The 16,187-nt window shown below is 39.4% G+C and overlaps 2 protein-coding genes across 2 annotated transcripts; both read left to right on the top strand.

The window, feature by feature from the left end:
* The first annotated feature begins 292 nt into the window (after nucleotides 1–292).
* LOC146552390 (cathepsin L-like peptidase) lies at nucleotides 293–2,940 on the top strand. Its single transcript, XM_085258158.1, has 8 exons — nucleotides 293–425; nucleotides 701–805; nucleotides 1,056–1,198; nucleotides 1,318–1,515; nucleotides 1,609–1,800; nucleotides 2,073–2,235; nucleotides 2,328–2,433; nucleotides 2,657–2,940. Exons 2-8 carry the CDS (start codon nucleotides 706–708, stop codon nucleotides 2,754–2,756), a joined length of 1,002 nt encoding a protein of 333 aa, XP_085114284.1. The 5' UTR covers nucleotides 293–425; nucleotides 701–705; the 3' UTR covers nucleotides 2,757–2,940.
* Nucleotides 314–12,059, top strand: LOC146552389 (cathepsin L-like peptidase). Its single transcript, XM_085258155.1, has 8 exons — nucleotides 314–425; nucleotides 9,825–9,929; nucleotides 10,181–10,323; nucleotides 10,474–10,671; nucleotides 10,755–10,946; nucleotides 11,311–11,476; nucleotides 11,591–11,696; nucleotides 11,902–12,059. Exons 2-8 carry the CDS (start codon nucleotides 9,830–9,832, stop codon nucleotides 11,999–12,001), a joined length of 1,005 nt encoding a protein of 334 aa, XP_085114281.1. The 5' UTR covers nucleotides 314–425; nucleotides 9,825–9,829; the 3' UTR covers nucleotides 12,002–12,059.
* Nucleotides 12,060–16,187: the final 4,128 nt, after the last annotated feature.

Here is a 16,187-nt window from a genome sequence, read left to right as displayed (position 1 = left end):
TAACAGGATGGTTTTTGTAAGTAGACCTGCAGGAGAGGGAAACACAGTACGACATATTTAAGTTTGAGTGTTTTTTCAGTAATCCCCGAAACACCTCAGAAATTTGCAAAAGCTACTTGAGAGAAAAACCCCCAAAGAATTCTGACTGTCATGAAGGTTCATCCACATGACTGTGTAACTTCCAGTTAACACTGTGGGGGAAAGCCAAACACTCTGTGACTTCCTCTTTGGAAAATTATTTTCACTCTCAATGTTTAGCTCCACCCTTTTGTACTTCAGTGCTTGACACTTTTTCTTTCCGTGCTGTCCTGACCTGACTGGAGTACTGCAGTCATATTATAGTCGGCTAAATAAACAAGCTCCCTCTGGCACAGTCGTTTATCAGCCACAGGTGGTTATCAGTCAGACTGAGTCAGGCGGTGCAGGTAAGTAGCTACAGTAGAGTTAACTAGACATGTAGACAATTATGAATACACTTTTCAGCAATGTGTTAATGAAAAAAAGCAGAGAATCATTAATTTGGGAAAGAACTCGTGGGAAATGTGAAACAAATAGTCGAAGAAAAATGTGACGTTATGAAAGTGACAGACAACATTACGAAAGAGTGCGTTTTAAAGCTGTCATTAAAACAAAATCGAAACTGCCTGTGTGGTTTCCTGTAAGTCACAAAGGATTTCTGTCTTTTTCTGCTTGTGTTCAGTCAAGATGAAGTTGCTGCTTGTTGTTGCTGCTGTTCTGGCTGTATCCAGCTGTGCCAGCATCTCTCTGGAAGATCTGGAGTTTCATGCCTGGAAACTCAAGTTTGGTGAGACAGCAGACTCTTTTAGTCTTTTTATTGCTGTTGATCCCTTTCTGTGCTTTTTAAATACTGTACAAGCCTCTCCTCTTTGATGTAAACCTTTTGTTTTTTAATTGTGTTCTGCTGACATTAAGATACTGTACAAGCCTCAAACTTGGAAAACTGTGGAAACAAAGGGAAATACGCATTTTCCCTAAAATTCATTAATGGATTTTCTATTATTCTGTTTCTCATAATTTCCTTTTCCACTATGCAGAAAAGTCATATGACTCTGAGTCAGAGGAGGCTCACCGGAAACAAATCTGGCTCAACAACCGCAAACATGTTCTAGTGCACAACATTTTGGCAGACCAGGGTTTGAAGTCCTACCGACTTGGGATGACCCACTTTGCTGACATGGTATATGCAGAAAAACATGTGTCATGAATACTTTTAGTTGTAATTGTAAGGTTGAAAAAACAGAAATGAAAAACAAACTTTTGAACTACAAACTGATAAATTTGGTCCCTCTTGACCAGGAAAATGAAGAGTACAGACGACTGGTTTCCCGGGGCTGCTTTGGCTCCTTCAATACTTCTCTGCATCACCGCGGCTCTACCTTCCTTCGGCTACCTGAAGGTACTGATCTACCTGACACTGTTGACTGGAGGGATAAGGGATATGTCACTGATGTCCAGAATCAGATGCAGTGTGGCTCCTGCTGGGCCTTCAGTGCAGTGAGTACATAAGCCCCAGTGTTCTTTAATCCTGTAAAATCGGAAGTTTGTTCAACTATTGTCTGGGTTCAAATAGACTCATCCTTATTGCAGATTGGTGCACTGGAGGGTCAGAACTTCAGGAAGACAGGAAAGCTGGTGTCTCTGAGTAAGCAGCAGTTGGTCGACTGCTCTCAGAGCTTTGGCAACCATGGCTGCAATGGAGGCTGGATGGACTATGCCTTCAAGTACATCCAAGCAGCTGGAGGAATTGACACTGAGGAGTCCTACCCTTATGAGGCTGAGGTAAGCATTATGAAAAAATAATTACCATTACCTGACAATCATAATAATAATATAAGAAGTAGAAGTGTAAATCAGCTCATTCAGACAGTGTTATTAATCATGAAAGTGTATGAAGTTGTGTACTTCCAAAACACATGAAGCCCACAGCATTAGCTACTTTACTGACTTCTTTCAAAACACATCTTTAAGATCACGGTGTTTTCTAAATGCTCTTTTTGTGAATATAATTATGACTAACACAATAAATTATAGCATCTTTTTTTCTGTATTAGGAAGGAAATTGCCATTACAACCCTGAAACTGTTGGTGCCACGTGTACCGGCTATGTTGATGTAAGTCCGAATGAAGATGCTCTGAAGGAGGCTGTGGCCACCATTGGACCGATATCTATTGCCGTGGATGCTTCTCATGAGTCGTTTCAGTTCTACCAATCAGGTGCACACACTGAAAAAAATGTCATGAAACCTTTAAATCGAATACGATCAAATGTGAAGTGCTTCATTTGTCTAACTGACATATATTTCTAGGAGTGTATGACGAGCCTTCATGTATAACCTCACGGTACAGCCATGCTATGCTGGCTGTGGGTTATGGTACAGAAAATGGACATGACTACTGGCTGGTCAAGAACAGGTAAATACCCACATGTGATGCTCATATTTGAATTCATGCAGTTCACTCTTTCTAAGAGTGAGTGCTGATACACACACACACACACACACACACACACACACACACACACACACACACACACACACACACGTAAAATGCATATTGTTTAAGCAGGTCCTTATGTCTAGTGTGGACGCTATTCATTTTTTGTTGCTAAATGTTGCTCATTTGTTCTTTCCTGTAGCTTCGGCCTTGGATGGGGGGAGAAAGGATACATAAAGATGAGCAGGAACAAATCCAACCAGTGTGGGATTGCTTCTAAAGCAAGCTACCCTCTGGTCTGAAGAGGTGGGAAGAAACCCATCCTCAGTTTTTCCTTCTGATTTGACAGAAATTTATTTCAGTGTTTTTAACTGGGTTATGTAAATTTTATTTGTGGTGTTAAGAAGCTCTCTTTTCCTGCAATTGTGCTAATAAATGTATAAATACTGTAAATACATGCAAAAATAAATCAACTGTGAGACTGTGGTCTGTTGATCAATCTATCATCCAGGCAGAAATGTTCAGCACCTGTGGGTAAATTTTTAGCTTTCTGGAGACATTTTGGACACTTTCAGACTATAGACTGTCAGCACAGATTGATAGATTGTATTTTTTTTTACATTTTTTAAAATAATTACCAAATCAGAAAACGGGTTCCAGAAAAAAAAAATCAGCTAGCAATGGGTCTTTCAAGTGAATAATAATATTCTGAAACAGTTGTGATTTGTATCTGGAGTGGAACACAAATTTTGTCATGCTGTGTGGTGTGGCCGCCAGGTTGTAGGACCCAAACCCAGGACTAGGAGATGGAATAATTTAAAGCAACAGGTTTATTACCGGGAAAACTTTACATAAAATAAACTCACAAAAAAACAAACCAAAACCTCAAACATAAAAACTAGGACTAAAGTGAACTCAAACTAAAAACTAAGAAACATGAACCAGGACAACCAGGAACTATGCACTAGAAATAAGACAGGAACACGAAGGGAGAAAACTCAGCACAGTGAGGGCACAACGCGACCAGAGACAGAGACAAACACAGGGCATAAAATGCAAGCAGGACAATGAGAGGGAGGGGAACAGGTTAAAACACAGTTACACTATCAAAATAAAACAGGAAGCACATGACAGGCACAGCAGCAAGGACTACACAGTGAACAGAGGGAACACAGAGCACAGGGACAAGAGTAAGAAACTGCTAACCTACACTAAACATGACGGGCACAGGAACCAAAACCTAAGAACTAGCAATCACAAGACAAAAAGGAACTAGAAAGCGAGAAGTAGAGAACAGAAACCAAAACACTAGCAGTCAACCATGATGACATCGAAGCTCAATAAGGTTCAAGGTTCAAGGTTCTTTATTTGTCAATGTAGCCTGACACGCTCCTCGACATGTGCAAAAATTGGGGGGGGGGGGGGGGGGGTAGAGGAAGAACATTATATATATATATATAGTATATACATTGGGTGAATGTGCAGTAATAGCAGCAAGCAGGTGGATTCTGGGGGGGGGGTAGAGGAAGAACATTATATATATATATATATAGTATATACATTGGGTGAATGTGCAGTAATAGCAGCAAGCAGGTGGATTCTGGGGGGGGGGGGGGGGGGGTAGAGGAAGAACATTATATATATATATATAGTATATACATTGGGTGGATGTGCAGTAGTAGCAGCAAGCAGGTGAATTCTGTACATTAATATGAATAGACATCTGACTATTTTACAGGATAGACAATATAAACATATTTAAAATTAAAGGAATTTGGAATGTACATTGTGCCTTGGTTTAGTGTCTGGAAGAGAGTCCTGTCTCAGTCAATTATAGATGATGTGAGAGGGCGGGTGTGTGTGTTTAGGGCACGGATGGCTTGGGGATAGAAGCTCCTCTTGAGTCTCTCTGTCCTTGCCCGGAAGATGCGGAACCTTCTACCAGATTGCAGAAGTTGGAACAGTTTGTTGCCAGGATGGGACGGGTCCTTCAGTATCTGCGCTGCTCTAGTCCGGCATCTCCTGGTGTAGGTGTCCTGAAGCGGGGGGAGAGCAATCCTGCAGCAGCGTTGTAGGATAAGAGTACAAAACTCAAAACACTGGGTCACCCTGACAAATTTAAAAGTTGATTCAATTCAATTTAGTTTTATTTTCTGTAATCTGAAAGAATAAATCAGGAGTTGACATCTCAGATTTTATTTTACTTGATCAGATTCTAAAACACTTCTAAAATATTTCTCCAGATTCCAGATCTTTTGATGATGAGTCTTTACAATTTTCTGTAATTTTCCACAAATTGTACATTTTTGCATATTGATCAACCTTTCATCATCATCATCATTTATTTATTTATATAGCACTTTAAAAACACACCTGGTAGACCAAAGTGCTGTACAATACTAATATGCACATAGTAATAAAACCAGACATAGCAATAAAATTAAAAAACAATAAAAAATATCAGTTACCTACAGAGTTAAAAGCCAGGGAATAAAAATAGGTTTTTAATAAAGACTTAAAAACTGGCACTGATGTAGCCTGTCTAATATGGAGAGGAAGGTTATTCCAAAGCATCGGCGCGGCAACAGAGAACGCTCGGTCTCCTCTAAGTTTCAGCCGTGACTTTGGGACTGAAAGCAGCAACTGCTCAGCTGACTGAAGGGAACGAGTGGGGACGTGGGGTTTCAACAAGTCAGACAAATAAACAGGTGCCAGACCATTTACAGATTTTGTCTATTGTTACCTCTGAGAAACTCTGTCTTTCTAAAATGCTCTTTTTATACCCAATAATCTTATGACTGGTTGCAGAATTTATGTTTTTCAAATTGTAAAAAGCCTTTTAAATAAAGTGAAGTGGAACAATTTTGTGTTTTTCAAAATTTTGATGAAAATCCTGGACAGGTCAGTGTTGGTTAGTAGGGCTGTCATGGAACCCCCCCCCCCCCCCCCCCCCCCCCCCAAAGAAAAAAAAAACAACAACCCAAAAACAAAAACAAAAAGCAAAAAAGCACAAACTGCAGTTTGTGGTCTGCACACCATGTAGTTCAGCTGCACACACAATTCAGTTTTACACAGTGGAATAGTTTGTCGTAAAGCAGATGGACTTCTCCTGTTGAACAATCCTGCTTCCACTTGAAATGTCATATAAAACTCTGAAGGTAAAGAGATTTATCTACATGTTTAAAAGTGATTAAATTCAAATATTCGCCAGAGAATAAGTCAGGGAGAGAAAATGCATCAAAGTCAGAGAGAGAACACTGAATTATCCCAGAAAAAAATGGAAAAGAGAGAAGACACATGCAGTTGTAAGCAGCATGAAGATTTGGCTTGGCTCAGTTATAGCTGAATAATGCGAACTTGCCACTGTGGTGAAATAGCCTTAGAAACAAATAACAAAATGGTCACATTCTGCAGTTTATAGTGCAATCTTAATGGCAATACAAGGGCGCGTCACAAGAGGGCGCTAGAGGTTGTTCATCAAACGTGTTGCTTTATTTTTCAAAGCGCAAAAAGAAATGTGATGGAGATTTGATGAGTTTTTTTTTTTAAATAATCTAATCTTATAACTGATAAGTGACATTTCATAAAATGGAAATGGAAAGCTTTCTTGTAATTCCTTAATTTACTTTATAGGTAAAATTATTATTATATATTATACTAGATTATAATTATTATAATATATATTATATATTATCAACATATTGAGAACAAAATCATAAATAAAATAAAATCAAAATGTAAAAATCAAAACAAAACGCAACACAAGAGAAGACACATATCCCCACCTAACTGTAGCGAGATAAGGAAAAAAGATATAAATAACACATGAACAATTTGAAGTGCAATGGTTGTTGGTGTGCAAAAACCTGTGTACTGATATAGATCTTTATTGCACACAACAAGGGTTTGTTACCAGGAAATTGTTATTGCACATAGTGAGTCCCTGGTATGTCTGTATTTGTTCGAGGAAAAGTTTGGCAGAGTTTAAGTCTGACAGTTTCAGAGAAGAAGCTGTTTCTCACATTTGTTATCAGTGGTTGTAGTGGGGGAAGTGGAAGTCACCACCTCAGAGGGGCCCTGGCAACTGTGAAATGAAAGTTTTTTTTGTTTGCATCATTCAGAAAAAAAGCCGGAGAGAGCGAAACAGCAGCAACACTCTCCCTAAATTATGTGACAGAAGCTCATATTATTGTCAACTAAGAGTTATTCCACTTTCAGTTCAAAGCTTAACAACTCTCACTAAGTAACTCTATCTGTTATTGTTGGACCAGGTGAGGTTAGTTATGCATTTTGAGAAATGTTATTCTGCCTGAGGAAATAGCATTATAAAATACCATAATGACACTCCTACTTAATTAAAACAAGCCATTAAAGGTAGGCCCTTCTATGGTTATGGATCAGCCTACCTGATGTAAACCCGAATAGCAGTCTGTTTATTAGATTTCAGTGCCTATGACAGTTTTCCATAACAAACACCACATTCAGATGCCCACAAGTGACACCAAGACAACCACAGGTTGATCAGCTTTGTAATTGTATTATCAGATACGCCTTATGTTCTGGACACTCAGGAGAAGAGAGGTGGTGTGCTGCCAACTAATCGTTACTTGGTTATGAGCTGGATCAGATGGCGTGGGAGGATGCTGGACCTTTTGGGTGCCCTGGGAGTGTCTGGAAGAAGCCCTGGTCTGATAGATCTTCAACTCCCACCCCCAGCAAATCTTCAACAGCATTCTGAGGGAGAATGGATAAACTGAGTCTGAATGGAGGCAGCTGCCAAGTGGAACGTGACTCGAGCGATAGTCTCAAAGTGACTCTGGAAAATTGTTAAGCGAATGAGTAGGGGAAAGAATTGCTAAAGACTCAGGATGTTGTAGAGTTGGCTTGGCATGCTTCTAAGTGGGAAGCAGTGGTGCCTGAGGATGTGCTACATCTATCTTTCCATCACTCTCCTCAGCCTCCATGGGAAGGTTAATGTTGGGAGATTTCACCAAACTCCACTATCTCTAAGGGAGTAGCCAGCCACCCCTCGGAGGAAGCCCATTTCTGCCGCTTGTATCCATGATTTCATTCTTTCGGTCACTACCCACAGCTTGTGACCATAGGTGAGGTAAGGGACGTAATTCGACTGGTAAAAAAAGTTTGCTTTTACACTCGGCTGTCTCTTCACCACAACAGACTGGTACAGCGTCCGCATCACTGCAGCCACAGCACCAATATGTCTGTCAATCTCCCGCTCCCTTCTCCTGTCACTCATGAACAAGACCCCAAAATACCTGTTGAACCCAACAGATCCACATCATCTGCAAAAAGCAGAGATGAGATTTGGAGACCACCCATGTGAAAGCCTTCCGCCACTTGGCTACGCATAGAAATTATATCCATAAAAATTACAAACAGGATCGGTGACAAAGGGCACCTATTGGAAACAAGTCTGACTTATTGCTGGCTATGCAGACCAAGCTCCTGCAACGGTTTTATAAGGATCGAATGGCCCATACTCCTGAAGCACCTCCCACAGGACACTCTGAGAAACATGGTCGAATGCCTTCTCCAAGTCCACAAAGCACATGTAGACTGGTTGGGCAAACTCCCATGCACCCTCAAGTATCCTCGAGAGGATAAAGAACTGGTCTGGTGTTCCATGACCAGGATGAAAACTGTATTGTTTTGCTAACAGACAGATTCTCATTTTCAGCACACTGGCATAGACTTTCCCAGGGAGGCTGAGGAGCGTGATCCCCCTATAGTTGGAACACACCCTCCGGTCCCTTTTCTTAAAGATGGGAACCACCAGGGGCAGAGGTACTGCCCCTAATCTCCACGCAGCATTGTTGAAGCGTGTCAATCAAGACAGCCCTACAACATCCAGAGCGGTCAGGAACTCAGGCCAAACCTCATCCACCCCAGGGGCTCTGCCAACAAGGAATTGTTTAACTACCTCAGTGACCTCACCCCCAGAGATAGATGAGTCGTCTCCCTCGTCCCCTGACTCTGCTTCCTCCACGGAAGACGTGCCAGTGGGATTAAGGAGGTCATAGAAGTATTCGAGGTTTCAGATTAATTGTGTTTAATGAACTAGATTAACTTCCCATCCCGTTGTGTTTGACAATAAATTGTAATCTCCTCAAAATATGTGAAAGGTGTTGTAATGTTATGAATAACTTGCTTTATTTTACTCGTAGTTTTTCAGACACATCAAGTTGGCTGAGAATATGGTTTAAAGACAAGCTGAGCTTTTATAGATAACATGAGACCTGTGGCAATATGTCACATATAATTTATATTTTGTCTGACATAAAATACTTCCAGCTGGCTAAATAATTCAAAACAAATTGTTCTTGACACGGGGTCTCAGATAATAATTGTTTCTATGGCTTCTGGCTTGTAAATGTCAAATAAACTTAGTTGATCTTTCTCTCAAATACGAATTAATACTTTAGAGTCTGGGACTGAGATTTGCAAAAACTACTTGAGAGCAAAGAAGAATAATGAATGCTGACTGTCATGAAGGCTCCTCCACCTTATCATCTAACTTCCATTCAACAATGGTGAGAGGTGGAAAAGCCAAAAATTCTTTGACAACCTCTTTTGAAACTTGTCAATATCTGTAACAAATTACAGAAGAGATCATTCATGACTGTTGCGCTCCTTGTTATTGCTGAGTGAGCATAAATAAAATGTTTCCTTAAGTGAGTGATGTCATGTGATCTTCTGTAAACTCTTGAAATGAAGGCAATTGCATTTCTTTTTGCTTTATGTTTGGTTCTTTTGTTTGGTTTTGTTAGCCAAAAAGTTGTTGCCTTCATTTTAAACTACAGTGTCCTGGATGCCCGAGTTAATGTAGACTGAGACTGTAACAGACTGTTAATGTACAGCTCCACCTTTTTCTGTTCCACCGCTTCATGTTGTTTCACTTTCTTTACAAATACCTGTGCTGACCTGGAATACTGCAGTCATGCTAGTAGCCCACTATATAAGAACTCCTCTCTGACGCAGACCTATATCAACCACAGGTGATTATAGTACACTCTGCACAACAGATACGGACACTGAGACAGGTAAGTAACTACAACACAGATAACTAAACATGTAGTTTAGTTGTAAAAGTGTAAATACACTTTTCAGTTATTATGATGAAAAAAAAATATTAATTTCAGAAAAACATTTCTGGAGGAGGTAACATAGAAACTCCCAAATAAAATGGGACAAAGTGGATATTGTCAAATGAAAGTGGCATGTAATATTATGACGAAAGCATTTTAAAACATGTATTACCAAGAAAGAATAAAAAAAAAAATCCGTTTTCATCAGAAACATAAGTTTCCTGTAAGTCACAAAGGATTTCTTTCTTTTCTGTTTGTATTCAGTCAAGATGAAGTTGCTGCTTGTTGTTTCTGCTGTTCTGGCTGTATCCAGCTGTGCCAGCATCTCTCTGGAAGATCTGGAGTTTCACGCTTGGAAACTGAAATTTGGTGAGACAGCAGACTCTTTCTCTCCTCTTTCATTTTTTCTTTTTGTCAGAAGCTTCTGATCAAGTTTTATGTTTTTTAAGATACTGTACAAACCTCAAATTTAGAAAGAAAGATGAGCTCACCTGTGTTTTTACTTGTGCTAAAGATTATAAAACTGGAAATAAAGGAAATATGTTAGCGGGTTTAAAATACAAAATGATTAACTTTCTTTTGTTTCCCCCCCCCCCCTGATTTCCTTTTCCAATTGGTAGAAAAGTCATATGACTCTGAGTTAGATGAGGCTCAAAGGAAGCAGGTCTGGCTCAACAACCGCAAATTTGTGCTAATGCACAACATCTTGGCAGACCAGGGTTTGAAATCCTACCGTCTTGGGATGACACACTTTGCCGATATGGTATGTGCAGAAAAAGACATATCATTTAGATTTGATCAATTAACCATTTAAGTTGTCATCAATATTTTTCAATATAATCAGTATGTGAGGATGCAAAAAAAACCCCCATATTTTTGCATAAAAACCATGAACTTTGCTGCTTTTTACCAGGACCATGAAGAGTACAAACAGCTGGTTTCCCAGGGTTGCCTTCACACCTTCAATGCTTCTCTGCCTCAGCGTGGCTCTACCTTTCTTGGCCTGCCTGAAGGTACTGATCTGCCCGACACTGTTGACTGGAGGGATAAGGGATATGTCACTGAAGTCAAGGATCAGAAGCAGTGTGGCTCCTGCTGGGCCTTCAGTACAGTGAGTACATAAAATTTTGATTTTGTGTTCTTTGGGAAACAAAAACTGTTGTCTGGTTTGAAGCTGAATCATCCTTACTGCAGACTGGTGTACTGGAGAGTCAGCACTTCAGGAAGACAGGAAAGCTGGTGTCTCTGAGCGAGCAGCAGTTAATGGACTGCTCTCACAGCTTTGGCAACAATGGCTGCAAAGGAGGATCAGTGAAGCGGGCCCTTCAGTACATCCAAGCCAATGGAGGAATTGACACTGAGACAGCCTACCCCTATAAGGCTAAGGTAAATAGATAGCAACATATCAAACACACACACACACGCACCTGTTTCTTCTGTGATTTAAATCACAAACCTTGAATATATGCAGTCAGGTCTTTATCACCTTTATCATCATAAATATCAGAATTATCAATGCAAATCAGCTCATTCAGACAGTAGTGTTAATAATGGCCATGCATGAAAGGCTGTACAGTACTGCCAAAACATATGGTAGCTCCAAGCCCTGTAAAACTCACAGCATGAGCTACTTTATTAACTTCTTTCAAAATCTATTTTTAACATCACAGTATTTTGGCAAACTCTCTGTTTGCTATATAAATGTGTCACAACAGTAAAAACTTATAATAGCATATGTTCTCTGTATTAGGGTCAACGATGCCGTTACAAGCCTGATGGTATTGGTGCCAAATGCACTGGCTATGTTCATGTCAAACCCAGTAATGAAGAAACCCTGAAGAAAGCTGTGGCCACTATCGGACCGATATCTGTTGGCATTGATGCTTCTCGTCATTCATTCCAATTCTACCAATCAGGTGCAGACATTGAAAAAATATTTGCAAAGTGCAGAGAAACATTTTTAAATTGGAAAAGAAATGTGAAATGCTTCATTTGTTCTTTTGTTCAGTCTGATTGACATGTATTTGCAGGAGTGTACAATGACCCCGACTGCAGCAAGACAGTGTTGGACCATGGTGTGCTGGCTGTGGGTTATGGTACAGAAAATGGACATGACTACTGGCTGATCAAGAACAGGTATTTACTCCCATGTGATGCTCATATTTTAATTCATGCACTTCACTACTTCTAACATTCACTGAGTGCTGATACAAAAATATGTAAAGGCATCTTATTTATGCAGATCATTATTTCTCCACATGTTTTTGGACTGTTAGTGTGAACACTATTAATTTTTAGCTGCTAAATGTTGTTAAACTGTGTAATTTCTTTTTTTCTACAGCTGGGGTCACAGATGGGGAGACAAGGGATACATTAAGATGAGCAGGAACAAATCCAACCAGTGTGGGATTGCTTCTCAAGCAAGCTACCCTCTGGTCTGAAGATCGGAAGAAACCCAATCCTCAGTTTTTCCTTCTGATTTTACAGAAAATCTGGTTTGCCCAGAATTTATTTCAGTCTTTTTAAGCAAGTTGTTTTTAACTAAACATAATTTTATTTGTGGTGTTAAGAAGCTCTCTTTGCCTGCAAAGGTGTTTGATGGAATAAATGTATAACTACAGCAAATACATGTAAAAATAAATAAATAAATAAGCTATGAAACTGTGCTCTGTCGATCAATCCATCATCCAGGCAGAAACGTTCAGCACCCATGGGATGCGTTTCTAGTTTTCTGGAGACTTTTGTGTTCTCCAATGAATAAAGCCAATGTTTCCCAGGTTCAGTTTGTTGAGACATTTGATATCGCATTACTTACAGAATTTGTATGGTTATTATTGAGACATACATACTGATCTCCACTCCATTATTAAAATAACAATTATTTTAAGGTAAGAATATCTCTCAGCATTTAGCTAGCTTAAAATTTGTGTGACAAACATCACATTTTTCCAGTTTCTTCAGCTGATGGAGACAAACAGAATAAATTCTTTGGTGACCTCAAAACTTCATAGATAGTGTAACCAAACACTTTTTTAAGCTAATCAAAACCCAAAATAAAGCAAATGATAGTTAGAACAGGTTTATAACACAATGATTATGACCTTTCTTGAAAAATAACAAACGTCACAGGAGGTCTTCTATACTTATGAAATTCACCGTGTGTATTAATTATGATGGAATTTGTTTATTAAAAATCATAGTTACGGATAATAAGCTACCTTTAATTTTGACATTTCTGGTATTTTTGTAATAACAGAAAATATTATTTATATACATGCAATCTGTATATATAATTTTCAACACTGAATATTTTCAAACAGGCCAAACTCTACCGCTGAAGCTTGCGCAGACTTCCTGTGACTTTATTCATGAGGAGATCAATCTGGCGCTTTTAGCCAAGGTGGAAAACTGCATCCATGTTTGGATTCTGATTAACTCTGTTTAACTAGCGATACAGTACCCAGAGTTGTGTGTCTAATATTGTCCTTTCTCAGTCATCACTGTGCCACAGTGAGGAAAAGCATGGCTCAACACCTGCACCAGCTGGCTGACAAACTTGGAGCAGCTGTCATCCTGAAAGCAGGAAGCTTCACTGAACGCTTTCTAACTGCTGATTCTAGAATGGCAGAGGATGCCCCACCTGAAGCAAGATGGGTACTTTTAAAAGGGTTTGAAAGTGCATTAATGTGCCAATCTTGTTTTATTTTCTGAGCATTTGCACAATTAATGAGAATTAACGAGAACTATAATCCTCAACAGGTACCATGGTCATTAAAAGTCATTCAAATCAATTCAGTCCAATTCAATTGGAAACAGTTGCCTCAATGTTCTTTATATTGTAAGGCAGACCCTACAATAATAGATACAGAGAAAAAACCCACCAATCATATGACCCCTATGAGCAAGCACTTTGGCGACAGTGGGAAGGAAAAACTCCCTTTTAACAGGAAGAAACCTCCGGCAGAGCCAGGCTCAGGGAGGGGCGGGGCCATCTGCTGCCACCAGTTGGGGTGAGAGAAGGAAGACAGGATAAAAGACATGCTGTGGAAGAGAGACAGAGATTAATAACAAGCACAATTCAATGCAGAGAGGTCTATCAACACATAGTGAGTGAGAAAGGTGACTGAAAAGGAAAAACTCAATGCATCATGGGAGTCCCCCAGCAGCCTATGCCTATTGCAGCATAACTAAGGGAGGATTCAGGGTCACCTGATCGAGCCATAACTATATGGTTTCTCAAAAATGAATGTTTAAGCCTAATCTTAAAAGTAGAGCGTGTGTCTGTCTCCTGACAGGAGCATCAACACATCCTCAGGGGTTTCAACCAGTCTGGAGGTCTTAGGGACAGATGGCTGCTATAGCTGGAGCAGTACCCCCAGCCTCTCTGCAGACCTGCAGGCCTGGTAGTGAAATATGTCTCCATGTGTAAATGTATCCAGTGTTGTCCCAGACATAATGCAGATTTGATTTTAAATACTAAATAAATATGCTGCTTAGATTAAACTAAACTGAAGATAAGGATTTTATGGAACTGAGATTTGCAAAAATTACTTGAAACCAAAGAAAATTATCTGTCTGACTGACTGTCATGAACTTTTCTGCACCTGACCATCTAGCCCCCCGTGGGAGGTGGAAAAGCCAAACATTCTGTGACTACCTCTTTTGAATATTGTCAAATCCTGCCATGAAAGTGTAGAGAAGCTGGCTATGCCTCTGTCTTTTTCTGCTTCTTCTCAGTCAATATGAAGTTGCTGCTTGTTTTTTCTGCTGTTCTGCTGTAACCTGCTGTGCCAGCATCTCTCTGAAAGATCTGGAGCTTCACGCTTGGAAACTCAAGTTTGGTGAGACAGCAGACTCTCTTTCTTCTCTTTTATTTTCGATTTTTGTCAGAAGCTTCTGATCATGTTTTATGTTCTTAAAGATGCTGTCCAAGCCTCAAACTCAAACAAAGAAATGCTCACCCATGTGTTTACTTGTGTAAAAGTTTCTAAGACTAAAATAAAAGGAAACATGTTAGCAGATAAAAAAAAAAGATTAATTTCTTTTTTCTGTTTTTCTCATAATCTCCTTTTCCAATTGGTAGAAAAGTCATATGACTATGATCTAGGTCAGAGGAGGTTCACTAGAAACAGGTCTGGCTCAACAACCGCAAGTTTGCACTAGAGCAAAACATCTTGGCAGACCAGGGTCCAACTTTTGGATAAAATCCCCATAATTTTTCCCTGTTTACCAGGAACATGAAGAGTGCAAACAGCTGGTTTCCCTGGGTTGCGCGTCTCCTTCAATGCTTCTCTGCCTCGCTGAGGCTCGACCTATCTTTGCCTACCTGAAGGTACTGATCTAACCAACAGTATTGACTGAAGGAATAGTGCTAACTGACACTGAGACACAGAGAATGTGAACTTTTCCAGAAATGCAAAAAAAGAAAAAAAAAAGTTCAGTCTTAGTCTTACAAAAAAGAAATCCAGAAACTTGTGAACAGAGATGAAAAAATATAATTTGTGTGGTGTAAAAGTTTCTTAGTTTCTGAGATACGTCCTGGAGTAAGAACATATTTTCCAGAGTGTCTCACTTATCAAACCAAGTCTGTAGTTGGGGCCTTGAATGGGGAGAGAAAGGAAACATTAAGATAAGCAGGAACAACCAACCAGTGTGGAATTGCTAATTCCAAAGTAATTCCAATATCTTTGGTCTGAAGATTTCAGAAGAAACTCATCTTCATTGCTTCCTTCTGCTTTGACCAAAATGTATATGAATGTTTTTAACCAAGTTATGTAACCAAACATCATTTGATTTATGGTGTCAAGAAGCACTCTTTTCCTGCATTGGTGCTTAACGGAATAACGTCATAAAGACATCAAATGCATGTTAAATAAATAAAAAGAATGCTTTATACTAAGATGTAAAAATTGTAATTGTGTTTGTTACGTTGTGTTGGTAGTGTGTAGCTTATTACCCATGAAGTGGTTTTTAGCATTAGAAACTATGGTCAGTATCATCCAGTATCAACAGAGAAATGTTAAGCGTGTGTGGGATACATTTATAGTTTTCTGCAGACTTTTGTGTTCCCAAAAGAATAAAGCTGAAGGGTCCCCATTTTCCCTGTAGACCTGTCATGGATGACATTTTTGTTTCAATCATAAATTTGCATTTATGTGTTTTTTTTGTTGGACAGACTGCCAATCCAGTTTCCACCATCAAGTCAAATATGTGTAATCTGTATTTTTGCATATTATTTAATAAAAAACAATAAACCATTTGAGACTACAATACTACATTTAAAAAAATAATAAAATTATGACCAAATCAGCAAATAGATACCAGTTTTAAAAAAAAGGAAAACTGGTCTCTACACACAGAATTCAGGTTTACACAGTGGACTAGCTTGTTTAAAGAGCTTGGCCTGTACGTTGCAGGAAAATTCAAGAGGGTAAAAAACAAAGCCCATTCGCCGTTTCGAGGTATGCAAGAGTTTCAGATCCAGATCTAACGTCATAATTTTGCTCCGCAGGGAATAGACGACAAGAGAAAAAGATGGCTCCCACTCCAGAATCTAATGCATCCACATCCACTGTTGTGAGAGGTTTGGTTGAGAAAGGATGGGAGCAGAAGTGAAGTGTTGTTTGA

The sequence above is a fragment of the Mchenga conophoros genome, linkage group LG19, assembly GCF_057382185.1.
Source record: "Mchenga conophoros isolate Kocher_MC1m ecotype Shallow Benthic linkage group LG19, M_conophoros_male_GT1.1, whole genome shotgun sequence".
Classification (NCBI taxonomy): Eukaryota; Metazoa; Chordata; class Actinopteri; order Cichliformes; family Cichlidae; genus Mchenga; species Mchenga conophoros.
The sequence above is the reverse complement of the archived record's forward strand: the minus strand, read 5'-3'. Positions and strand labels throughout refer to the sequence as shown.

Coding starts and splice junctions, on each gene's coding strand:
- LOC146552390 (XM_085258158.1), top strand. CDS start 706: ATGAAGTTGCTGCTTGTTGTTGCTGCTGTTCTGGCTGTATCCAGCTGT. Junction 1,516..1,608: donor CCTGCTGGGCCTTCAGTGCA/GTGAGTACATAA, acceptor TCCTTATTGCAG/ATTGGTGCACTGGAGGGTCA. Junction 2,236..2,327: donor GTTTCAGTTCTACCAATCAG/GTGCACACACTG, acceptor ATATATTTCTAG/GAGTGTATGACGAGCCTTCA.
- LOC146552389 (XM_085258155.1), top strand. CDS start 9,830: ATGAAGTTGCTGCTTGTTGTTTCTGCTGTTCTGGCTGTATCCAGCTGT. Junction 10,672..10,754: donor CCTGCTGGGCCTTCAGTACA/GTGAGTACATAA, acceptor TCCTTACTGCAG/ACTGGTGTACTGGAGAGTCA. Junction 11,697..11,901: donor TACTGGCTGATCAAGAACAG/GTATTTACTCCC, acceptor TTTTTTCTACAG/CTGGGGTCACAGATGGGGAG.